The 25,793-nt window shown below is 51.2% G+C and overlaps 1 protein-coding gene across 1 annotated transcript; it reads right to left on the bottom strand.

Moving 5' to 3' along the window:
* Positions 1–1,374: 1,374 nt before the first annotated feature.
* On the bottom strand, positions 1,375–20,008 carry LOC133360626 (complement C1q and tumor necrosis factor-related protein 9-like). Its single transcript, XM_061579421.1, has 8 exons — positions 19,930–20,008; positions 18,689–18,848; positions 18,014–18,076; positions 16,039–16,531; positions 15,114–15,240; positions 5,656–5,815; positions 4,400–4,462; positions 1,375–2,921 (listed from the first exon to the last, which is right to left on the bottom strand). Exons 2-8 carry the CDS (start codon positions 18,846–18,848, stop codon positions 2,425–2,427), a joined length of 1,563 nt encoding a protein of 520 aa, XP_061435405.1. The 5' UTR covers positions 19,930–20,008; the 3' UTR covers positions 1,375–2,424.
* Positions 20,009–25,793: the final 5,785 nt, after the last annotated feature.

Here is a 25,793-nt window from a genome sequence, read left to right as displayed (position 1 = left end):
AGTTTGAGGACCCCTGCTGTAGACGATTAGGGTGGGCCTGTCTCTTTTTCTCAACCATCCTGAACACCTCCTCTGTCAACCAAGAGTGGAGGACGATGCCAACCCCAGCCGCAAGCGATGATGAAATTCTCGCTGGCAACTTCCATCAGCTAGATGAGACCAGGCCACCTTAAGTTGGAATGGGTGTCCTGTGTGTACACCTATCACCGGAGTGGAAGAATGGCAGGCGCATCTTACAGATGACAAGTCGATGGTCAGATGGCAGATCAGTTCCACGGTAGGTCCTGGTGTCAAGAACATGGGCTCGCATCCGCTGTTCCATCACTATGTAGTCCAGCAGATGTTCTTGCTTGGACCAGGCATGCATCCATGATGTTGTGTGGATGCGCCGATGCCGGAACAGCGTGTTGGTAATTACAAACCCGTGGGCTGCACAACATCCTAGCAGCCTCCTGCCGTTGTTATTGAGCTGATTTGGCCCATGCCTTCCAATAAATCCAGACCAGGTTCCTGCATCAGGCATTGAAGTCACCCAATAAGATGACTCTATCCGGAGGGGCCACTTTCGCCAGCACTTGTGACAGGAGGTCATAGAAGGCATCTGACTCATTGGCCTTGCCTGCATACCTCCACGGATGTTCGTCTTCGGTGGGGTCATAAATAACCACCACCACTCCTTGCCTCTGGTTGATGGGAAGGCGAGCACAAAGTAGCCTGTGGCTTATAGCTTCCCACACCTCACCGACACGGTCCCACGCCCCCTTCATTCTTTTGTTCCGAAGAAGAGCCACACCGTTTTGTTTGGCAGTCTCCTGCCCCGAGTAGAGGACCATCCACCCCTCATGGTGGCAGGAGCCAGACCCGGTCCACCGGACCTCCTGAATGCCACAGAGATTCAGGCGGTACCGGTCCAGCTCCCAACTGCTGCTACATAGATCCCTTAAGAGCACTGTTGTGAGTGCAATGCAAGACCGAGGTTGATTCTGCGTTGAATTTTGGGAGAACGGCCCTACCGTTGAGTCCTGGGGGGTCCCTAACGCTGTAGTCGACCTCGACGGTGAATTTGCATACCCTGCGCTTCTGGTGCGTTGCCTCGTCACCCAGGAATTTAGGCGTGCGTCAGGGTTGGTGCGAAAGGTCCTCGCGGTTGTCTCTATCGTGTGTAATGCGAGCAAAGACAGGGTCACGTGAGTATGGGCGGAGTCAGGGTCACGTGAGGATGGGCGGAGTCAGGGTCACGTGAGGGGGAGGATATAAGGGGAGAACCGGAAGGGTATCGGGAGGGAAGTCGGAATTAAGAAGGGAGAGGCCACGTGGAGTGCTGGCGAGGAGTGGGGAGATAGTGAGAGAGTGGAGGCACGGCACCGTCGGCCAGCGGTGCGCGTGGAGCAGCGGGGAGACTGCAGAGTACGCGGAGAGCGCACGGGGCAGCGGAGTGGATGCTGTTGGTGCGGAGTAACGGGGAGCAGCAGGGCGGCTGCGGAGTGTGCGGGAGCACACAGGCAGCGGTGTGGCTGCAGAGAGAGAGCGAGTGGGAGACAGCGTGGAGCGCGGAGGCGCGAGGAGGAACAGGTGCGGGTCGGAGCGGAGACTTCGCAGGGTGTGAGCAAGAACCCAATAAAGGACACGTTGAACGACATCGCCTGGAAGTCCTTTATTACATGTGTAAGTCGACGCGGTGTTCCGTCATTGTCGACACGCGGGGTCGCTGTGTGAAGTCGGTGAACTGCAGGGTTCTGTAGACACGTGTTATTATTGTTGCCGATAGTTTTGAAGAGTTGGTTGTACTTGCTTGTCAATAAATTGTTATCCGCCACAGTTGGTTTACGTCCTTGTGCGTAACGAACCAAGGCATAGTTACTACATTCCAAATCTTGTTAAGATTCTCAGTATTCCAGATCGAGTTATCGTCCTTCTTTCTGTTGCCGTCTGATACAAAATATTGAGAGAATTGCACGGGAGAGAAAATGTATCCCCTCTCCTCTCTCTCCCATGTTAGAAATGAGCAACTCTCAGCTATCAGCTGGAATTGGAATATTTCCCCCTTCACTGCCGATGCCGGATGTGAAATTGGTGAGGTTTCAGGACTTTTTCAGTTGGTGCAAGCGGCTATGTCTCTCTGCATTGTCTAACCGATTCATATTCGCCCAGACACCCTGGCTGACAAGGAGAGAGGTGGCTGAGAATAAGAGTCGGGCCTATTTTGCCTCTGGTGAGAACATCTCACATCCAAAAATTTACAGTCATTACCACAGCAATGGGCAAGCTGAGTATATTTGCAGATTTTTGCCGGGTATTTTTCTGAGATGTTGCCCAAAAGCTTTGTATATCACGGTGGTGGGGTGGGGGGGGGTGTACATGCACGTGTGTGTTAATGTGTTCCCAATCTGTTTTCCCAAACGCGCCGATGGATACAAAAACGATTCACTCGGAGTACAAAATATAGCCGCTGAACACGGCGTCTCTGTGCGCGTCAATGTGAAAATGAATGTACGGAGCCTCCATCTCCAGCCACACCTCGTCGCCAGCTTTGAGACTCAGCACGACACTGCCACTTATTGCGGTGTATTTTATACCACATATCTTAGAGATGACCTTCCCGTTTTTCATGATCATAACCACGAGGTGCTCTTCACCGGGGTGCGCGTACAGCGTGAAATAGTAGACGCCTGAGTGGCCGCAGGTGAACTTCCCCGTGCCGGGGTTGTAATGGCCCTGCGGGTTGGTGATGATGACGTTGAACCTCACGGGGGAGCCGGCCGCCGGCGTGTAAGCGCCGACCTTCGCAGAGAAGGCCGACCTGGGCCCCACGCCGCTCTCTCCCTGCTCGCCTTTCTCGCCTCTTTCGCCCTGCTCACCTCCGACTCCCGGAGTCCCCGCGCGCCCCGGTTGGCCAAGAGGGCCCAGCTTTCCTGGCAGACCTAGTCGGACAACACGGTCCAAACGCACGGCATGCGCATGTGTGTGTGTCACCCCACGGTAGTGTGGCAGTTAGCGCTATGAACCAGGCAGAGACCCGAGTTCGATTCCCGCTCATGGTCAACACAAGCGACGAATATCTGAACCAGTCCTGGGACTCCTTCCCTAGGTCGACTCAGCCTCAAATGATTACCTGGTGCAATGTGTACACAACGCCACTTGGGAGACAAAGGCATGCCGGCCTTCATCGGTGCTCACTAACAGCACTTGCCACAACAGTCTGATAAGGCTATACGAGGGATTTTTGTGTATTTATCCCCACTCTCAAACCGAGAGATGGGGCAATTCTGCATCCATGTTGATGACGGTGAGCCAAACCTGCACAATTGGTGTCTTTTAACTTCACGTAAAAAAGTATAGAAGTGATACATCGCTTCGTGGCACATGCAGCCTGGTTTACAGGAGGTCGTGCGCTCGATCGCATTCATGACGCCAGCTGTTTATTTGGAGTTTGCATGCGTCTCTCCCCGTTGTTGTGTGGATTTTTCACTGGGTTCTCCGATTTTCTACCCTCCACATGTAGACATGTATTTAGCTGAATATATGTCCACGTGATGATAAGTCCACTTCGTCGAGCTATCATTAAATGTGGCCAGGTCGCTTCTGAACAAGAGTATCATATGTCGTGTGGTGTTTATTCACGCGGAAAACTTCGTATTTTTCTCCTGTGTTACTTTATACGCAGCATCCCACACGGATGCTCCTCACATTCAACACCAGGTACTCCTGTAGCGAACTCTTTCTTTCTTCCTCCGCTAGCCTGTTACTCCCCGCTCTCCTAGCCTGTCACGGACTCTCTCTCTGTACACTCTGCTAGCTTCTCACCCCGCTATAGCCTATCACACTCAGACTCAAGATTCCGCTAGCCTCTCCACTGCTAGCGTGTCTCGCCTGTGCCCCCAGCGGGGGATCAGCCATCACCTCTGGGGAGGACGAGGTGTGGAGGGAAAGGTCCCGGACTTCTCTTGAATATGTTCACTGCTTCATCTCCAACCAACTGCTTCATCTCCAACCAACTCAACCCCGTTGCTTCAGAAGTTCCCCTTATATCCCCCTCCTCATTAAGTGCTCTCAGATGACCCTCATTAAGATGGCGTCTCTTGCACGTGTTCTCACCCTCATCGCCACTATCTCTCGCCTCCTTGGCACCTACACCGCGTTGGCATTTGCAGCCAGCCAATCACTGCCTCGTTCCCTAATTGATGGCGTCTCTCTGTCTGCTGTCTCCTAGGCCACCCGCCTGCACCTGCTCGTCCTGAGCTGGCCTCACTGTTTGTAACCCCGTACATGAATGCAACTGCTGTTTGCAAACCCTGCGCACGTTACGCCACTACGCATAGCTCAGTGAGAATTACTTGGTAATAAAATACATATATAGAATCAGCTGCTAGGAGCACACGAGTCAGTGTCACAGTCCCACCTGGGTCCCCAGTCAAGCCTCGAGCCCCGAGGTCTCCCTTGGCTCCGGGTGCTCCGGTAACGCCTGCGAGAAGAACAAAGCATGGCTCGTCCGCTCAACAAGCCACTCTCCATTCACACCACTCGCCTCCACGCACTCTCCTGCCTCTCCCCTCTCATCTCACTCCATTCCCCTCCACGCACTTACCTGTCTCTCCCCTCTCATCTCACTCTACTCCCCTCCACTCACTCTCCTGCCTCTCCCCTCTCATCTCACTCCATTCCCCTCCACGCACTCTCTTGTCTCTCCCCTCTCATCTCACTTCACTCCCCTCCACGCACTCTCCTGCCTCTACCCTCTCATCTCACTCTACTCCCTTCCACGCACTCTCCTGTCTCTCATCTCACTCCACTCACTCTCCTACCTCTCCCCTCTCATCTCACTCTACTCCTCTCCACGCACTCTCCTGTCTCTCCCCTCTCATCTCACTCCACTCCCCTCCACGCACTCTCCTGCCTCTCACCTCTCATCTCACTCTACTCCCTTCCACGCAGTCTCCTGCCTCTCATCTCACTCCACGCACTCTCCTGCCTCTCCCCTCTCATCTCACTCCACTCCCCTCCACGCACTCTCCTACTTCTCTCCTCTCATCTCACGCCCCTCCACGCACTCTCCTGCCTCTCTCCTCTCATCTCACTCCACTCCCCTCCCCGCACTCTCCTGCCTCTCCCCTCTCATCTCACTCCACTCTCCTCCACGCACTCTCCTGCCTCTCCCCTCTCATCTCACTCTTCTCCCCTCCACTCATCCTCCTGCCTTTTCCCTCTCAACTCACTCTACTCCCTTCCACTCACTCTCTTGCCTCTCCCCTCTCATCTCACTCAATTCCCCTCCACGCACTCCCCTGCCTTTTCGCTCTCATCTCACTCCACTCCCCTCCACGCACTATCTTGCCTCTCCTCTCTCATCTCAGCAATTCCCCTCCACTCACTCTCCTGCTTCTCCCCTCTCATCTCACTCTACTCCCCTCCACTCACTCTCCTGCCTCTCCCATCTCATCTCACTCCACTCCACACGAGACACTCTCCTACGAGAATGAGAGAGTGAACGATCGAGGGAATGACATGGCGAGTGAACGATTGAGTGAGTGAATGAGTGAGTGAACGAGTGAACAAATGAGTGAGCAAGTGAACAATTGAGTGAGCGAGTGAGCGAGCGAGTGATCGCGTCGCACCACGAGCGCACCGTGGGGGGGTCTCTGGGACCCGACCCCTCACCGTCTCTGCCGTCCCTCCCGGGGGCCCCAGGGGTCCCGTGCTGCCCCGGGGCTCCGGGCTGACCGGGGATCCCGTTGATGCCCGCGCAGATGGTCCTCTCCTGCTGGGCTCCCACCACCACCACCCCCAGCAGCAGCAGCAGCGGCAGGGCCGAGATGGACATCTGGGGACAGCAGTGGGGAGATGTTAACTAGCTCGCCGGGTGTACAGGATGGATTTAAACACGAATTATTATTTTATTTTACCAAGTAAAGTATTAATGAGCTGCTATATAGTAGCTATTTTTTCACAAGCGCCCTGCCCATCACAAATGTGGGTCTATGTGTAAGTCGCCTCGTCTCTGCGAGGCTGTGGGTCCTTGTGTGAGTCTACTCGTCTCAATGTGAGTTCACGGGTCTCTTTGTGAGTCTATGGGTCTCATTGTGAGTCTGTGGGTCTCTGTTTGAGTCTGTGGGTCTCTGTGAGTAATATGGGTCTCTATGTGAGGAATCTACGGGTTTCTGTGTGAGGCTATAGATCTTTGTATGAGTCTATGGATCTCTGTGTGAGGCTATGGATCTTTGTGTGCGTGTACGAGTTCCTGTGTGAGTTTGTGGATCTATGTATGAGTTTGTTGGTCTATATGATTATACGGGTCCCGTTGTGAGTCTATGGTCGTTTTGTGAGTCTATGGGTCGCTGTGTGAGGAGTATATGGCCTTTGCGTGAGTCCGCGGGTCTATGTGTGAGTCAACTCGTCTTCATGTGAGTTTACGGGTCTCTGTGTGTGTCTTTGAATTTTTGTGTGCGTCTATGGGTCTGTGTGAGTCTTTGGGTTTATGTGTGAGTCTATAGGTTTCTGTGTGAGGCTATGGATCTCTGTGTACATCTATGGGTCTGTGTGAGTCTACGGGTCCCAGTGTGAGTCTGTGGGTCTACGTGTGAGTCTGTGGGTGTATGTGTAATGAGTCTATGGGTCTACGTGTGAGTCTATGAGTTTCTGTGTGAGGCTATGGATCTCTGTGTACATCTATGGGTCTGTGTGAGTCTACGGGTCCCAGTGTGAGTCTGTTGATCTATGTGTGTGTCTTTGGATCTATGGTTGAGTTGACTCGTCTCTATTTGAGGCTATGGGTCTTTTTGTGAGTCTATGGGTCTCTGTGAGTAATATATGGGTCTATGTGTGAGGAATCTATGGGTTTCTGTGTGAGGCTATGGATCTCTGTGTGAGGCTATGGGTCTCTGTGTGAGTCTATGGGTATGTTTGTGATGAGTCTTAGGGTCTGGTGTGATGAGTCTATGGATCTCTGTGTGAGTCTTTATACGTACGGTAAGTTGAATTTTCTTTCGCTCCACCGTACGTAGCAGCTGAGCGTCCTGCTAATCGGAGGTTGTCGGTGCTCAGCGTTGGTCACCGAGTCACTGGAATCCTCTCCCCCGTCTCCCCTTTTAAACGTTACTCGGGTCACGTGCTCCTCCATTTCCCACTTGGTCCAGACCTCCCACGTGTGACGTCACAGTCAACACTCGCGCGCACAAACAAGAAAGACAAAGATTCCCCGTGTAGCCTGTAACAGACTGCCGGGGTCAAGTGGCTGTTAGTAGCGAGAAGTAGCAGCGCCTATGAAGGCAACCGGCACTGTGGCACACGAGGGGGTGGGTGGCCAGCAGCACCACGCCCAACCGCCTTTGTCTCCCTTAGTGGTGATATTTAGCAGTGACGTGCGGTGAGGTCAATGGCTGGGGAGGCACTGGCTAGTATCAGAGCCAGATTTACACACTGAAGGGGGCGTGTCCTCACTGAGGGGGCGTGTCCTCAGTGAGGGGGCGTGTCTTCACTGAGGGGGCGTGTCCTGACTGAGGGGGGCGGTTCTGAAGGGGTCTACAAACATTACCTTGGTGACATACTGAGATAGTAACAGGCACGCGCTTATTGCCCGCGCTCCATCCAGTTTCTGAGGGGTTGCGCAATCAGAGGGGAGGCTGAGCTCGTCACTGCCTCACCTCTCGTCTCTCCCTGTATTCGCAGCGGAGCTCGGCAAATTTGGCGATTTTGACTATGAAAATTATTGGATTCATACAGAAATTATATTCATAACACAGATTAGTGTGGAAATCTTCCAATTTATTCAATTTTATTATTCTTTTTTTACTTGAAGTAAAGCTATTTTCATTGTAGTTTGACAGGTGAGGCTCTGCCTCCCCTGCCTCGCCTTACCGCACGTGACTGCCCCCGTGAGTGAGTGGTTGGGTGAGTGAGTGGGTGAGTGAGTGGTTAAGTGAGTGAGTGGGTGATTGGCTGAGTGGGTGAGTGAGTGGGTGAGTGAGTGAGTGGGTGAGTGAGTGGGTGAGTGAGTGGGTGATTGGCTGAGTGGGTGAGTGAGTGGTTGGGTGAGTGAGTGGGTGAGTGAGTGAGTGGGTGAGTGGGTGAGTGAGTGAGTGGGTGAGTGAGTGTATTGGTGAGTGTGTAGGTGAGTGTGTGAGTGTGTGGATGAGTGTGTGCGTGAGTGTGTGGGTGTGTGTGTAGTTCTGTCCTTCAAGTCTTCATTGAACGGATCTGATCTGCACACACATAGACACACACACACGTACAACAAAGATCCCCCATGTAGCCTGTAACAGACTGTTGGGGCAAGCGCTGTTAGCGAGCACCTATGAAGGCCGGCATGGCACACGAAGGGGTGGGTGGTCAGCACCTGGTCCCTTTTGTCTCCCCAGCGGTGATGATTTTACGTCCCGCACCAGGTACTCATTTGAGACTGAGTCGACCTAGCGGAGGCTCAGGGCCAGTTTAGATAATCAAAATCACCGATGTTGGCCGTGATTCGAACTCGGGTCACCGGGTTCGCAGCGCAGCATAGCGCTAACTGCTACACTACCGCTCCCCCACACAACAACAACACTAAGTGGCGGTGACGTCACCACGATGCTTGCGCCAGGCCATGTGCACCTTGAGACCACGTGAAGTTTCGAACTCCCGCTCGTCGGGGCAGACCCAGTAGGTGCCATGGGTCTAACTGAGATGACTGGCTGATGCACCACCTGTGCCCATTTCTGTGCATACTCTTGTTTAAGAAAACGTTGGCTACAACCGGAAATAGGGGGGGGCCCATTGGGGTGCCCTCAGTTTGTTTGTAGAAAGTTCCATTCGAGGTGAAGTATGTATTGGTTAAGCACTGTCTCACCAGGGGGGGGGGGTATCCCAGTATTCAGTCCTTGATGAACCAAGATTTCAATGATTGCGATGGTGTCAGGTACAGGAACTTTGGTGAATAAGGAAACCACACCAAAACTGACAAGCAGGTCGTCTGGGGTTGTAGCCAAAGTTTTCATGGAGAAATTTGAGACTGACGCCATCCAGACTGCCACTCTACGCCCGACCTTATGGAAGAGGTATGTAGATGACACTTTTGTCATCTGGCCACATGGCCGGCTTGCTCTAGACCAATTCCTCGATCACATCAATTCCATACACCCAGCCATCAGATTTACCATGGAAGTCGAAAAAGATGGCAAGCTACCCTTTTTGGATGTCCTAATTAAAAGGAGACCTGATGGTTCAATGAGCCACTCTGTCTACAGGAAAGCCACCAATACGGATGCTTACCTAAAACCGGATTTCCACCACCATCCATCCCAGAAGAACTCCCTCATCAAGACTCTATACCATAGAGCCCAATGCATCTCCGACCAGGAACACATTGCCAGTGAACTCAAACACGTACGCCAAGGTATAGAGTGGTGTATAGTAATACAGTATGTAATTTAATGTTGGGTTTGTCTATGGTAGTAAATAGTACGGGGTAGACACGTGTGATGTAAGAGAAAAAAGTTTAGCTGGAAGCATATTATATTTTTTGCGACGTAGAATTGTAATGTATTACTTACTGTTAGTAGCTCAGCTTATTGGAGAGTATATTTAGTATACTAATGATACTATGTAGTTCATACTTTCGTTTTTTACATGGTTGTTTAGTAACTGCAGCTACATACTATTAACATTCCTTCCCTTTGTTAATGCTACCCTCATCCCCTCCCTTTGATGCTGCTAATCCTGCATAATGCATGGGCATAATATGAGTTTGAAACCCTCCCGCCCACCTCCTACGCATTTCCTCTAAATATGCTAAATTCCGCTTGATATGCAAATTATTTCGTCAAGGCGCTCTTCTTCCCCCTCCAACCCAGCTTAAATATACGCTCCAAGCTTGGTGGTGTTTCATTCTTCACCTGAGGACGGCTGCTTGCGTTGTGGCCGAAACGTCGTGAGACTTATTTTATTATGTTTTATTTTTATTATTTTATTATTTCCCTTCTACGTGACTTTACCGAAAGAACCAAGAAGATTCTTCTATATTCTTTAGTAATTTCGGTAAAGTCACGTAGGTGGAAATAAAACAAAATAAATCACGACGTTTTGATCTCAACACAAGCAATCGTCATCAGCTGAACACCTGATGACGATTGCTGGTGATTTTACCGAAAGAACCAAACAGTATGGATTCCTGCAGTCACGAAAGCATCAAATCAAGATGACGACTTCTTCCAATATATGAGGCACGACAGCCTCAGCAAGGTCATCCACATTTTCCCCAATTATGTTTTCCACACTGAGGGATTTCCCTTCCCCTAAGACCTTGCAGAAATGCTCAGCAAATCTACAAACCTGTTCCTGGGGGTCGTTGACCATATCACATTTTTTCCCTGTTGTCTATTGTGATTAAAAAAATCTATTAAATAAAATATAGGTAAAATAACGAAATAAAAATGTACTATTGGCTCTCTTGTTGTCTGGGGGTATGTATCACCAATCGTGATAATATCAATGATTCTCGCTTCAACTTGTACGCTTCTTGCGTTAGCATTAATTGTTCTCGCTTGAACAATTACGTGTGCAATTGTGTCAGGTATCGGGATTCGGATCTCGCCGCAGGATACAGTTCGTTATTACGACAATGATGCACAAGATTAGGAAAGAAGCACACAGGAACCTGTTTTTAATCTAAGCAACTTTAATCTCAACTTCTGCCAACATCCAAAAATTATAATCATCAGAACACCAACAACATTGTCCATGCAAGTTTAGTGTAGCAGCGCCGACTGGCGACTAGAAGTAGCAATTACGGGTGTACCCACCCAAGGGGAAGAACTGGGGCAAGGGTCATATAAGGAATAAGAACTGGGCCAAAGGTCATGGAAGGGATCCATCTTTGAGCTCCCAGAACCAGCTAGAAGGTTCGAGAAGGGGGGCGTTGCCAAGGCGGGGCCAGATCCCGCTGGAAGGATAAAAGGGGGCGAGAGAGGGAGTTCGGTGGCTGTCCGTGGGAATCAAGGTCGTCTCGCCGTGGAAGTCGTCCTCGTCGTCGCCATCGCTGCTGCCATGCTTGTCATCGTCCGACGCCATCTCTGCTGGATAGTCAGCCAGCTATCCAGTCAGTTAGCGTCGTCGAGCTCGGTGGTCAGGTTAAATTTCCCACACTATCACAGCCACCTCGCACGCCGAGCTCGACATTGCTGCTCTGCGATCTGCCATTAACATGATAATCTCTCACATTAACATGCTAATATCTCACATTAACATAGCCACCTCCACGCCTTCGTAGTGGAGGCCACTGTCCAGTTACATTAACATCACGAGCCCTGCCCACTTTGTTTATGACCCTTGGGCTACAATATTTTTAAACGTTTAAAACAGTCTGCCTTACCAGCTTTCCCCCTCTTTTCTCCTCCTGATGACGATCGCTTGTGTTGTGGTCGAGACGTAATTTTTTTTTTACCTATCTTCGTGACTTTACCGAAAGACCCATGGATATGAATTCCTGCAGTCACGAAAGCTTTAAGCCAAGATTTATGCCAAATAGTCAGTATAAAAACCTTTTGCTCCTGGGCTGCCCCATCATATAACAGTACATTCTATCATCAAACTAACGTTTAATACCATATATTGGAAAATATTCCTACGCGGTGGTGGTAAATCCAAACATTACAACTTTCAAGCAAAGGCTTGTGAGTAAGTAAACTCCACGATGCCTGTCTCCCTTGTGTTCGGGACGCTGCTGAAGCAGCAGGGGGTGCTCCTTTTGCCTTTGTTGTTTCAATGGAGGAGTTCACAGGCCTCCGTTACTGTGTTTTTTATAACGCGCTAAATCCATATATATGTAAAAAGATAACTATTACGTAAAAAATAGAAAATAAAAATAGGCGATATCACTCTTCATATAATTTTTTGAAAATGGCATTTGTACAACACCCCTAATGATGGTGATAGGTGTTGCACTAAAAGCTACTTCTTGATGGAGTTAAACAGTGATTTGTGATCAGGTATTACTGAGGCAGACTCCATTTCCTCAGCAACCCGTGACAAACACCCATCTTTGCAGCTCCGTATGGCTCTCCAAATCTCTGAGAGAAGGCTGCGGTAAACTTCCTCATTCTCTGACATGGGATGCTGTAGACCGCGAGAGGGGACATGTCGCTTTTGCTCACCCAGCCTGAACACCTTCTCTGTCTGCCAGGGTTTCTGTGGAGATTTGGACAGTGCACCCAAAGCAGTAATTGCAGCTGCATGAGCCACAGTCCAATAACTCACCCATTTCCCATCGACATCAGAAATGGTGGAAGATGCAAACCCCAGCTGCAAGTGATCGTGGAATTCTCACTTGCAACTTTCATTAGCTAGCTGAGACCAAGCAGATGTTTGTTCGAATAGGTTCCTGGATGTATACCCACTACCGGAGTGGAAGAATGTCATACGTATCTTAGAAATGATAAGCCGATGGTCAGTGGGCAGATTAGCCTTACGGTAGGGCCTGCTGTCAAGGACATGGGCGCGTATCCACTTTTCGATCATGATTTAGTCCAGCAGATGGTCTTGCTTGGACCCGGCATGCATCCATGATTTTGAGTGGATGCACCGATGCTGGAACAGCGTGTTGGTAATTACAAGCCCATGGGCTTCACACAAATATAGCAGCCTCCAACCGTTGTTTTTGAGCTGATCTGTCTGATGCCTTCCAGTCACTCCAGACCAGGTGCCAGCATCATGACCCACTCGGGACTCAAAGCCACCCAACAAGATGATTCTATCTCGAGGGGCCACTTTAGCTAGCTCCTGTGACAGGATGTCATAAAAGACATGTGATTCATCGGCCTTGCCTGCATTCCTCTACTGATGTTCATCTTCGTTTCGCAAGCGTAGAGAAGGAAGGGAATGACCGTGGCCGAGAAGACCTGAAGCTTCGTGCGGAGCGACAGACCAGGTAGCTTCCACACAGCGTTACGCAACCGATTAAAAGATATTGCCACTCGACTGATTCGGAGTGAGACCTCTGCTGTTAAACCGGTGCCGGTAATGAGCACAGTCCAAGTATGGGAAACTCTCTCTACAACTACCCCATCACCGATTGGGAGTTGTGGGGGTGGAGTGTCCGATGGTACAAAATACCCAGGCAGGTGCTTAGTTTTGGTGGGGCTGATGGTGAAGCCCCACCTCTTAGTGGCACGCTCTAGCAGCAGTGTCTCCAACTCCTCCTCTGAATGAGCAGCAATTACCAAATCATCAGCATACATAATGTGGTTGACCAATAGGGAGACATTCCTTGACCGCACCCGGGCAGCCTCCCATTGTATCTGTACCAAATGAAAATTCCTCCAGTACAGCTATTGAAGGCTTTACGAACTACGTGGTCAAAATAGATGTTAAATAATGTGAGAACCAGAGAACATCCTTGTCGCACCCCAAGGTGTACAAGGAATGGCTCTGACTCCCAGCCACATAGTTTTACCTGGGCCCGTTCATCATCATGAAGGTCTTTAATGATAGTGAGCAGCGGGTCAGGGACTCCGAAAGAACGAAGAACAACCCAGAGCCCAGGCCTACTGATGTTATTATAGGCCTTGACTAGTTCAATAAAGCAGAGATGTAGGTCTTGTTTGAATCCCCTACTCCGCTGATGTAGCAGATGGACAGCAAATATGGCATCTGTGCAGGACTGTCCACTCCTGAAACCGCATTGGGGCTCCGCAAGCCTCTCCTCAGCGTGCCGAGCAAGGCAATGTTGAATAATCCTTGCCAGGACCTAACCCGGCACACTGAGGAGTGAGATGCCCCTGTAGTTGTTACAGTTTGTGTGGCCTTCTTAAAGAAGGGGACCACCAGGGCATCTATCCAATCCTGCATAACCCTTCCAGCGGTCCAGACTGTTGTTATGATGTCACATAGGGCAGTCTGCGCACAAACGCCACACACCCTCAGCATTTTGCTTGGGAGATCATCTCTGCCCGGTGCCTTTTCTGGTCTCAGACTCTGGACCGCCTTCAGTACTTCGTCAACAGATGGTACCTCAGCCAGCCACTCACAAGGGGTGACCTCTTCCAATATTTTAGGCACCGCAGCCTCAGCAGGGTCATCCCCACTTTGTCCCATGATGTTTTCCATGTCGAGGGATTTGCCCTCCCCCAGGACCTCACAGAAATGCTCAGCAAATCTGCAAACCTGTTCCTGGGGGTCGGAGATTGGATCACGATTAGGGTGGGCCTGTCGCTTTTTCTCAACCATCCTGAACACCTCCTCTGTCAACCAAGAGTGGAGGACGATGCCAACCCCTGCCGCAAGCGATGATGAAATTCTCGCTGGCAACTTCCATCAGCTAGATGAGACCAGGCCACCTTAAGTTGGAATCGGTGTCCTGTGTGTACACCCATCACCGGAGTGGAAGAATGGCAGGTGCATCTTACAGATGACAAGTCGATGGTCAGATGGCAGATCAGTTCCACGGTAGGTCCTGGTGTCAAGAACATGGGCTCGCATCCGCTGTTCCATCACTATGTAGTCCAGCAGATGTTCTTGCTTGGACCAGGCATGCATCCATAATGTTGTGTGGATGCGCCGATGCCGGAACAGCGTGTTGGTAATTACAAGCCCGTGGGCTTAGCAGCCTCCTGCCGTTGTTATTGAGCTGATTTGGCCCATGCCTTCCAATAAATCCAGACCAGGTTCCTGCATCAGGCATTGAAGTCACCCAATAAGATGACTCTATCCCGAGGGGCCACTTTAGCCAGCACCTGTGACAGGAGGTCATAGAAGGCATCTGACTCATCGGCCTTGCCTGCATCCCTCCACGGATGTTCGTCTTCGGTGGGGGCATAAATAACCACCACCACTCCTTGCCTCTGGTTGATGGGAAGGCGAGCACAAAGTAGCCTGTGGCTTATAGCTTCCCACACCTCACCGACACGGCCCCACGCCCCCTTCATTATTTTGTTCATAAGTAGAGCCACACCATTTTGTTTGGCAGTCTCCTGCCCCGAGTAGAGGACCATCCCCCCCTCATGGTGGCAGGAGCCAGAGCCGGTCCACCGGACCTCCTGAATGCCACAGAGATTCAGGCAGTGCCGGTCCAGCTCCCAACTGCTGCTACATAGATCCCTTAAGAGCGCTGTTGTGAGTGCAATGCAAGACCGAGGTTGATTCTGCGTAACATGTTGGGAGTACGGCTCTCCCGTTGAGTCCTGGGGCGGGGGGTCCCTGACGCTGTAGTCGACCTCGACGGTGAATTTGCGTACCCTGGGCTTCTGGTACGTTGCCTCGTCGCCCAGGAGTTGAGGCCTGCGTCAGGGTTGGTGTGAATGGTCCCCGCGGTGGTCTCTATCTGTGTAAGTCGCTGTGGTGTTCCGTCATTGTCGACACGGGGGTCGCTGCGTGAAGTCGGTGAACTGCAGGGTTCTGTAGACGCGTGCTATTACTGTCGCCGAGAGTTTGAAGAGTTGGTTTTACTTGGTTGTCAAGAAAATTATTATCTGCCACAGTTGGTTCACGTCCTTGTGCATAACGAACCAAGGCATAGTTACTGCATTACAAATCTTGTTAAAATTCCCAGTATTCCAGATCGAGTTATTGTCCTTCTTTACGTTTCCTTCCGATGAAAAATATTGAGAGAATTGCACGGGAGAGAAAATAGATCCGAAGTCCTCTCTCTCCCATGTTAGAAATGAGCAACTCTCGTAGCTATCAGCTGGAATTGGAATATTTCCCCCTTCACTGCCGATGCCGGATGGGAAAATTTGTGAGGTTTCAGGACTTTTTCAGTTGGTGCAAGCAGCTATGTCTCTGCGCATTGTCTAACCGATTCATAATCCCCTAGACACCGTGACTCACAAGGAGGGAGGTGGCTGAGAAGAAGTGCCGGGCCTATTTTGCCTCTGGTGAGAACATCTCACATCCGAAAATTTGCAATCATTACCACAGCATTGGGCAAGCTGAGTATATTTGCAGATGTTTGTTGGGTATTTTTCTGAGATGTTGCCCAAAAGCTTTGTTTAACACGGGGGCAGGGGTGCATATGCGTGTGTTAATGTGTTCCCAATCTGTATTGCCTGATGCGCTGATGGAAACAAAATGATTCACTCGGAGTACAGGATATAGCCGCTGAACACCGAGTCTCTGTGCACGTTGAAGAACAAATTAATGTGCGGAGCCTCCAACTCCAGCCAAACCTCGTCCTCGGCTTTGAGACTCAGCACGACGCTGCCACTTATTGCGTTGAATTTCTCACCGCACACCTTAGAGATGATGTTCCCGTTTTTCATGATCATAACCACAATGTACTTTTCACCGGGGTGCGCGTACAGCGTGAAATAGTAGACGCCTGGATGGGCGCAGGTGAACTTCCCTGTGCCGGGGTTGTAGTGGCCCTGCGGGTTGGTGATGATGACGTTGAACGTCACGGGGGAGCCGGCCGCCGGCGTGTAAGTGTCGACCTTCGCAGAGAAGGCCGACCTGGGCCCCACGCCGCTCTCTCCCCGCTCGCCTTTCTCGCCTCTTTCGCCCTGCTCACCTGCGACTCCCGGAGTCCCCGCGAGCCCTGGTTGGCCAAGAGGGCCCAGCTTTCCTGGCAGACCTAGTCGGACAACACGGTCCAAACGCACGGCGTGTGCATGTGCGTGTGTTAACCCACAGTAGTGTAGCGGTTAGCACTATGAACCCAGCAGAGACCTGAGTGCGATTCCCGCTCATGGTCAACACAAGCGACGAATATCTGAACCAGTCCTGGGACTCCTTCCCTAGGTCGACTCAGCCTCAAATGATTACCTGGTGCAATGTGTGCACAACGCCACTTGGGAGACAAAGGCATGCCGGCCTTCATCGGTGCTCACTAACAGCACTTGCCACAACAGTCTGATAAGGCTATACGGGGGATTTTTGTATATTTATCCCCACTCTCAAACCGAGAGATGGGGCAATTCTGCACCCATGTTGATGACGGTGAGCCAAACCTGCACAATTGGTGTCTTTTAACTTCACGTAAAAAAGTATAGGAGAGGTGATACATCGCTTCGTGGCACATGCAGCCTGGTTTACAGGAGGTCGTGCGCTCGATCGCATTCCTGACGCCAGCTGTTTATTTGGAGTTTGCATGCGTCTCTCCCCGTTGTTGTGTGGATTTTTCACTGGGTCCTCCGATTTTCCACCCTCCACATGTTTACATGTATTTATCTGAATTTATGTCCACGTGATGATAAGTCCACTTCGTCGAGCTATCATTACGTGTGGCCAGGTCGCTTCTGAACAAGAGTTACATATGTCGCGTGGTGTTTATTAACGCGGAAAACTTCGTATTTTTCTCCTGAGTTACTTTATTCACAGCGTCTCACACGGATGCTCCTCACGTTCAACACCACGTACTCATGTCGCAAACTCTTTCTTTCTTCCTCCGCTAGCCTGTTACTCCCCGCTCTCCTAGGCTGTCACGGACTCTCTCTGTACACTCTGCTAGCTTCTCACCACTAAAGCCTATCACACTCAAACTAAAGATTTTCCGCTAGTCTTTCCACTGATAGCGTGTCTCGCCCTTTCCCCCAGCGGGGGATCAGCCATCATCTCTGGGGAGGACGAGGTGTGGAGGGCAAGGTACCGTACTTCTCTTGAATACTGTTCACTGCTTCATCTCCAACCAACTGCTTCATCTCCAACCAACTTGCTTCACAAGTTCCTCTTATATCTCCCTCCTAATTATGTGCCCTCAGGTGGCCCTCATTAAGCCAGCGTCTTCCGGACGCCTCTTGCACGTGTTCTCACCCTCATCTTCACTATCTCTCGCCTCCTTGACACCTACCCCGCGTTTGCATTTGCAGCCAGCCAATCACTGCCTCGTTCCCTAATTGTTGGCGTCTCTCTGTCTGCTGTCTCCCAGGCCACCCGCCTGCACCTGCTCGTCCTGAGCTGACCTCACTGTTTGCAACCCCGTACATGAATGCAACTGCTGTTTGCAAACCCTGCGAACGTTACGCCACTACGCATAGTTCAGTGAGGATTACTTGGTAATAAAATAAATACATAGAATCAGCTGCTAGGAGCACACGAGTCAGTGTCACAGTCCCACCTGGGTCTCCAGTCAAGCCTCGAGCCCCGAGGTCTCCCTTGGCTCCGGGTGCTCCGGTAACGCCTGCGAGAAGAACAAAGCATGGCTCGTCCGCTACTCAAGCCACTCTCAATTCACACCACTCGCTTCCACTCACTCTCCTGCCTCTCCACTCTCATCTCACTCTACTCCCCTCCACGCACTCCCCTGCCTCTGCCCTGTCATCTCACTCTACTCCCCTCCACTCACTCTCATCCCTCTCCACTCTCATCTCAGTCAACGTCCCTCCACTCACTCTCCTACCTCTCCCCTCTCATCTCACTCAACTCCCAACACGCACTCTCCTTGCCTCTCCCCACCCATCTCACTCCCCTCCACGCACTCTCCTACCTCTCCCCTCTCATCTCACTCATATCCCCTCCACGCACTCTCCTGCCTCTGCCCTCTCATCTCACTCTACTCCACACGAGACACTCTCCTACGATAATGAGTGAGTGAACGATCGAGTGCATGACATGGCGAGTGAACGATTGAGTGAGTGAATGAGTGAGTGAATTAGTTAGTGAATGAGTGAGTGAGTGAACGAGTGAACAAATGAGTGAGCAAGTGAACGAGTGAGTGAACGAGTGAGCGAGTGAGTGATCGCGTCGCACCACCAGCGCACCGTGGGGGATTCTCTGGGACCCGACCCCTCACCGTCTCTGCCGTCCCTCCCGGGGGCCCCAGGGGTCCCGTGCTGCCCCGGGGCTCCGGGCTGACCGGGGATCCCGTTGATGCCCGCGCAGATGGTCTTCTCCTGCTGGGCTCCCACCACCACCACCCCCAGCAGCAGCAGCGGCAGGGCCGAGATGGACATCTGGGGACAGCAGTGGCGAGATGTTAACTAGCTCGCCTGGTACACAGGATGGATTTAAACACGAATTATTATTTTATTTTACCAAGTAAGGTATTAATGAGCTGCTATATAGTAGCTCTTTTTTCACAAGCGCCCTGCCCATCACAAATGCGGGTCTATGTGTAAGTCGCCTCGTCTCTGTGCGAGGCAGTGGGTCCTTGTGTGAGTCTACTCGTCTCAATGTGAGTTCACGGGTCTCTTTGTGAGTTTATGGGTCTTATTGTGAGTCTGTGGGTCTCTGTGAGTAATATGGGTCTCTATGTGAGGAATCTACGGGTTTCTGTGTGAGGCTATGGATCTTTGTATGAGTCTATGGATCTCTGTGTGAGGCTATGGATCTTTGTGTAAGTGTACGAGTCCCTGTGTGAGTTTGTGGATCTATGTATGAGTTTGTTGGTCTATATGATTATACGGGTCCCTTTGTGAGTCTATGGTCATTTTGTGAGTCTATGTGTCTCTGTGTGAGGAGTATATGGCCTTTGCGTGAGTCTGCGGGTCTATGTGTGAGTCAACTCGTCTTCATGTGAGTCTACGGGTCTCTGTGTGTCTTTTAATTTTTGTGTGCCTCTATGGGTCTGTGTGAGTCTTTGGGTTTCTTTGTGAGGCTATGGATCTCTGTGTACATCTATGGGTCTGTGTGAGTCTACGGGTCCCAGTGTGAGTCTGTGGATCTACGTGTGAGTCTGTGGGTGTATGTGTAATGAGTCTATGGGTCTCCGTGTGAGTCTATGAGTTTCTGTGTGATGCTATGGATCTCTGTGTACATCTATGGGTTTGTGTGAGTCTACGGGTCCCAGTGTGAGTCTGTTGATTTATGTGTGTGTGTTTGGGTCTATGTGTGAGTGGACTCATCTCTATGTGAGGCTATGGGTCTTTTTGTGAGTCTATGGGTTCCTGTGAGTAATATATGGGTCTATGTGTGAGGAATCTATGGGTTTCTGTGTGAGGCTATGGATCTCTGTGTGAGGCTATGGGTCTCTGTGTGAGTCTATGGGTCTGGTGTGATGAGTCTATGGGTCTCTGTGTGAGTCTTTATACGTACGGTAAGTTGAATTTTCTTTCGCTCCACCGTACGTAGCAGCTGAGCGTCCTGCTAACCGCAGGTTGTCGGTGCTCAGCGTTGGTCACCGAGTCACTGGAATCCTCTCCCCCGTCTCCCCTTTTAAACGTTACTCGGGTCACGTGCTCCTCCATTTCCAACTTGGCCCAGACCTCCCACGTGTGACGTCACAGTCAACACGCGCGCGCACAAACAAGAAAGACAAAGATCCCCCGCGTAGCCTGTAACAGACTGCCGGGGGCAAGTGGCTGTTAGTAGCGAGACGTAGCAGCGCCTATGAAGGCAACCGGCACTGTGGCACACGAGGGGGTGGGTGGCCAGCAGCACCTCGCCCAACCGCCTTTGTCTCCATTAGTGGTGATATTTAGCAGTGACGTGCGGTGAGGTCAATGGCTGGGGAGGCACTGGCTCGTATCAAAGCCTGTGAGGGGGGCGTGTCTTCACTGAGGGGGCGTGTCTTCACTGAGGGGGCGTGTCTTCACTGAGGGGGCGTGTCCTCACTGAGGGGGCGTGTCCTCACTGAGGGTGTGTCGTCACTGAGGGGGCGTGTCGTCACTGAGGGGGCGTGTTCTCACTGAGGCGGGCTTTTCTGACACGCCCCCCTCAGTGAGGCAAATGTGAAAGCTGCCTCCCCTGGTGCTTTTTGATTGCAGTTTCATCACGAGACATGCGAGACTAGATATCTTTATACACATACGTGAAATAAGTTACCTGGATTATGGAAGGCGAGGACATGAAATGAAGGGGTCTATAAACATTACCTTGGTGACATACTGAGATAGTAACAGGCACGTGCTTATTGCCCGCGTTCCATCCAGTTTCTGAGGGGTTGCGCAATCAGAGAGCAGGCTGAGCTCGTCACTGCCTCACCTCTCGTCTCTCCCTGTATTTGCAGTGGAGCTCGGCAAATTTGGCGATTTTGACTATGAAAATTATTGGATTCATACAGAAATTATATTTATAACACAGATTAGTGGGGAAATCTTCCTATTCCATTTCATTCTCTTTTTTACTTAAAGTAAAGCTATTTGCCTCCCCTGCCTCGCCTTACCGCACGTGACTGCCCCCGTGAGTGAGTGGTTGGGTGAGTGAGTGGGTGAGTGGGTGAGTGAGTGGGTGAGTGAGTGGGTGAGTGAGTAGGTGAGTGAGTGTATTGGTGAGTGTGTGGGTGTGTGGGTGAGTGTGTGCGTGAGTGTGTGGGTGAGTGTGTGGGTGTGTTTGTAGTTCTGTCCTTCAAGTCTTCATTGAACGGATCTGATCTGCACACACACAGACACACACACACGTACAACAAAGATCCCCCATGTAGCCTGTAACAGACTGTTGGGGCAAGCGCTGTTAGCGAGCACCTATGAAAGCCGGCATGGCACACGAGGGGGTGGGTGGTCAGCACCACGCCCGGTCACCTTTGTCTCCCCAGCAGTGATGATTTTACGTCCCACACCAGGTACTCATTTGAGACTGAGTCGACCTAGCGGAGGCCCAGGGCCAGTTTAGATAATCGAAATCACCGATGTTGGCCGTGATTCGAATTCGGGTCACTGGGTTCGCTGCACAGCGTAGCGCTAACCGCTACGCTACCGCTCCCCCACACAACAACAACAACAACAACCGCCATCCACCACTAAATGGCAGTGACGTCACCACCGCGATTGCGCCAGGCTATGTGCACGTTGAGTCCACGTGAAGTTTCGAACTCCCGCTCGCAGGAGGTCCCGGGGCAGACCCAGTAGGTGCCATGGGTCGATTGAGATGACTAGCTGATGCACCACCTGTGCATACTCTTGTTTAAGAGCCACCCGGCGCTCCGCGTGTTGTTGTGAGCGTCGCTCCTCTGCCCTCCTTTGTTGCTGGAGTACGACTGCCTACAACTGCCAAATAGCGTTCTTAACAAGCCTCCTTAGAGGCCAAATCTTGACACCGCTGGTACCAGCTATCAGCAAGTCCACTCAGCTCCGCATCCTTTTGTACCACATCACTCGATTTCTTTTTTTACCCTTGCCACACCGTATAGCCCCCTCTATCCGGTCGAATTAAAGCTGTTTAGGCGTTCGGTGGCTGGGCATGGGGGCGACATGACCCAGCCAACGCAGCGTTGCCTGCCAAAAAAGCTCACCGATGGGAATTTTTCCAGATCTTTAAAGGTTTTTTGTGAGCTCCTCTCACAATCCACCCTGGTTGAACCCAGGATGGATTATAGGCAGATCAGCCTAATGTTTCTAACCGGGCAAGATGTTTAGTTAGGGGGGGGATCACGTTTCGCAAGCGTAAAGAAGGGAGGACATAACTGTGGCCGAGCCGACCGGAAGCTTCATGTGGAGCAACAGACCAGGTAGCTTCCACAAAGCATTACATAACTGATGAAAAGATAATGCAGCTCGACTGATTCAGAGTCAGACATCTGCTGTCAATCCGAAGCTGGTTATGTGCACACTGCCCAGGTATGGGAAACTCTCCACTCTCTCCACAACTGCCCCATCACCAATTGCGAGTTGTGGGGGTGGATTGTCCAATGGCACAAAATACCCAGGGCCGGTGCCTAGTTTTGGTGGGGCTGATTGTAAGGCACCACGTCTTCGTGGCATGCTCCAGGTTCACCAGATCATCGGCATACGTAACATGGTTGACCAATAGGCATCCATCCTTTGACCTCACCTGGGCATCGATCAGCCTCCCAATGTGTCTGTACCAGATAGAAATTCCTCCGGTCCGGCCATCGTTGGCATCACGAGCTACGTGGGAGAAATAGATGTTAAATAATGTGGGAGCCCGAGGACATTCCTGTCATACCCCAAGGTGATCAGCGAAAGGTTCCGACTCCTGGCCACGTAGTTTTACCAGGGCCTGCCCACAATCATGAAGGTCCTTAATAATTGTGAGCAGAGAGTCACGGACTTCAAAAGCACAGAAGAACAACCCAAAGCCCAGGCCTACTGATAGTATCATAGGCCTTGACCAGGTTAATTAAGGAAAGATGTGGTTTTGTTGGAATTCCCTACATCTCTGTTGTAGCAGACGGACAGAAAATATGGCATTTGTGCAGGACCGCCCTTTTCTGAAACCACATTAGGCTCCAAAAGCCTCACCTCAGCAATCCTGGTTAGGGGATGTTGATGAATTCTTGCCAGGACCTTTCCTGCAACACTGAGGAGGGAAATGCCCCTGTTGGGCATCCTTCCAATCCTGCAGAACCCGTCTGCTGGTCCAGACTGTTATTATGATGTCATGTAGGTCAGTTTACTCACAAATGCCACCATCCCTCAGCATTTCACTTGGGAGATCATCTCTGCCCGGTGCTTTCCAGTTCTCAGATTTTGGATCACCTTCTGTACTTTCTCAACAAATAGCACCTTAGCCAGCCACTCACAGGAGATGACTTCTTCAATTCTCTTTGGTTATTTCGGTAAAGTCACCTAGGTGGAAATAAAACAAAATAAATCACGACGTTTCGATCGCAACACAAGCAATCGTCATCAGATGAACACCTGATGACGATTGCTTGTGATTTTTCCGAAAAAACCAAACAGTATGAATTCCTGCAGTCATGAAAGCATCAAATCAAGATGACTACTTCTTCCAATATATGAGGCACAACAGCCTCAGCAGGGTCATCCATATTTTCCCCATGATGTTTTCCACACTGAGGGATTTCCCCTCCTCAAAGACCTCACAGCAATGCTCAGAAAATCTACAAACCTGTTCCCGGGGGTCGAAGACCATTTCACATTTTTCCCTGTTGTCTATTGTGATTAAAAAAATCTATTAAATAAAATATAGCTAAAATAACGAAATAAAAATGTACTTTTGGCTCTCTTGTTGTCTCGGGGTATGTGTAGTGACATAGAACGGTCACTACTGTGTCGGCCCGTACGAGGGCTATGGGCCCCAAGGGGGTGCCTGGGGGGTCACGTGGTGGAGAGATCCGGACCTTCCCAGAGGTGGGGGAAGTGAGGCGTGTCCTGGGAAGGGAGGCGTGGCCTGGAGGGAGCCAGCCACGCCTGGGCGGAGCCGGCCACGCCAAAGCAGATATAAGCGTGGTGTGAACGGAGAGCGAGGCTGTTGTACTGTACTCCGAAGAGTGAAGACACCATCGGTCGTCAAGTCCCGAGTCGTCGTCCTGGGCCAGGCAGGCCGTTGCCTGCCTGGTCCAGTCTGTGTCGCGTTCCAGAGTGTTAGTGAGTTGAGGAAGGTGGTCACCACCTCATGTACAGTGTTATATTATTTACCGTTTAATAAATAGTGTTGCCTCCAAGCTGCGTGTGTGTGCACCTAATTCGAACCGACTACATTTGGCGTCAGAAGTTGTGGAAAAATAAATATTGCTAGGTGTTATCCTAGGGAAGTAAAATGGGCACACGAAAAACAAATACAAAACTCATCTGGACGTCTTCGTACGACGGGGATGGTGTGACGACCGTCCTTCGGACAGCCCCGGGGATGGCAGCCCCGGTGACAGAGAGAGAGAGAGATGGCGCTGCACGCGGAGCGGCGGGACTTGCATCGCACTGCTGCTTCGCCGTCATCGGGAACCGAGCGACGGAGCCGCGGAGAGAGGACACCATTGTCGCTGAGGGGCTGGCGGGGGAGGCCCGGGCATGCGGGCCACCCGGTGGGCCCGCCATTTCGGCGGCTGGTCGGGGCGCTGTTCCCGCCAAAACGCCGTTCCCGCCATTTTGGCGGCTGGTCAGGGCGCTGTTCCCACCAAAACGCCGTTCCCGCCATTTCGGCGGCTGGTCGGGGCGCTGTTCCCGCCAAAACGCCGTTCCCGCCATTTCGGCGGCTGGTCGGGGCGCTGTTCCCGCCAAAACGCCGTTCCCGCCATTTCGGCGGCTGGTCGGGGCGCTGTTCCCGCCAAAACGCCGTTCCTGCCATTTCGGCGGCGGGTCGGTGCGCTGTTCCCGCCAAAACGCCGCTCCTGCTGCCGAAATGCCGCTCCCGCCGACATCAACGCCTGCAGAGGGGGAGTTCCAGCCTTCTGCTCGAGCGCGAGAGGTGGATGGGTTCGCAAGAGCAGGCCGTGTTCACCATGAAAGATTCTTCGGGCCGTCCCAGTGCTCCACCTTGCCGCCCTCCGCTATGCACAGTTTGCCAGGCGAGTCGTGACATGACAAGCACCCGGCCCCAAGAAAAATAATAATAATCTTCACCCATCTTGCGTGTGCCGGGTTGCGATCGCGTGTGTTTTTTTTTTACTCGCTGGGTTGCGGAGCGTGTTCGTCCGGTTGTGTGCGTGAGAAATTGACGCGGCGACCATGCGGGTTCTGCTTGTAACAGTGTTTGTTGTTAATTACGGCGTCGAGATCGGTATCTTCTGGGTGTAGTTAATGATTAATTCGTTGTTGGTGTCCCGAGCTCCGTTGATATCCTCTATGTTGCCGTGTTAACGACTCGTGTTGTTACATCGTTGTGTTGCGAAATCGCCATTGTTATTGTCTATACTGTATGGAGTTCGCTCGTGATTGTCACTTGTAACTGTCAGAAACTTTGATCGTCATTGTTGCCAATGTACAGACCGTATGGAGCTTTGCTTGGTATTTTTAACAGTGTATGGAATGTTGGGTACTTGCTTGTGATTATTTACTATGTACGGATTGTCTGGAGTATTGATTGTGTGTGTAGCCATGTGGGGACTGGATGGAGCATTGCGCCAAATGATTGACTGTACGAACTTCGTATACTGCATATACTGTATTAATCAATTCGGCGATTCTTGGGGTTTGTGTCTAGTTTTTTTGCTCTCAAAATTCGAATGCCCTGAGTCCCATGGTTAATGTTGAAGGGGATTTTGAAATGACAGGTTCGGTTTGTTTCAAACTCACTAGTTGGTTCCTGTCCGTTGTTGCACA

This window comes from Lethenteron reissneri, chromosome 69, assembly GCF_015708825.2.
Source record: "Lethenteron reissneri isolate LAM-NWPU_2019-01 chromosome 69, ASM1570882v1, whole genome shotgun sequence".
In the NCBI taxonomy this organism is placed as follows: domain Eukaryota; kingdom Metazoa; phylum Chordata; class Hyperoartia; order Petromyzontiformes; family Petromyzontidae; genus Lethenteron; species Lethenteron reissneri.
The sequence above is the reverse complement of the archived record's forward strand: the minus strand, read 5'-3'. Positions and strand labels throughout refer to the sequence as shown.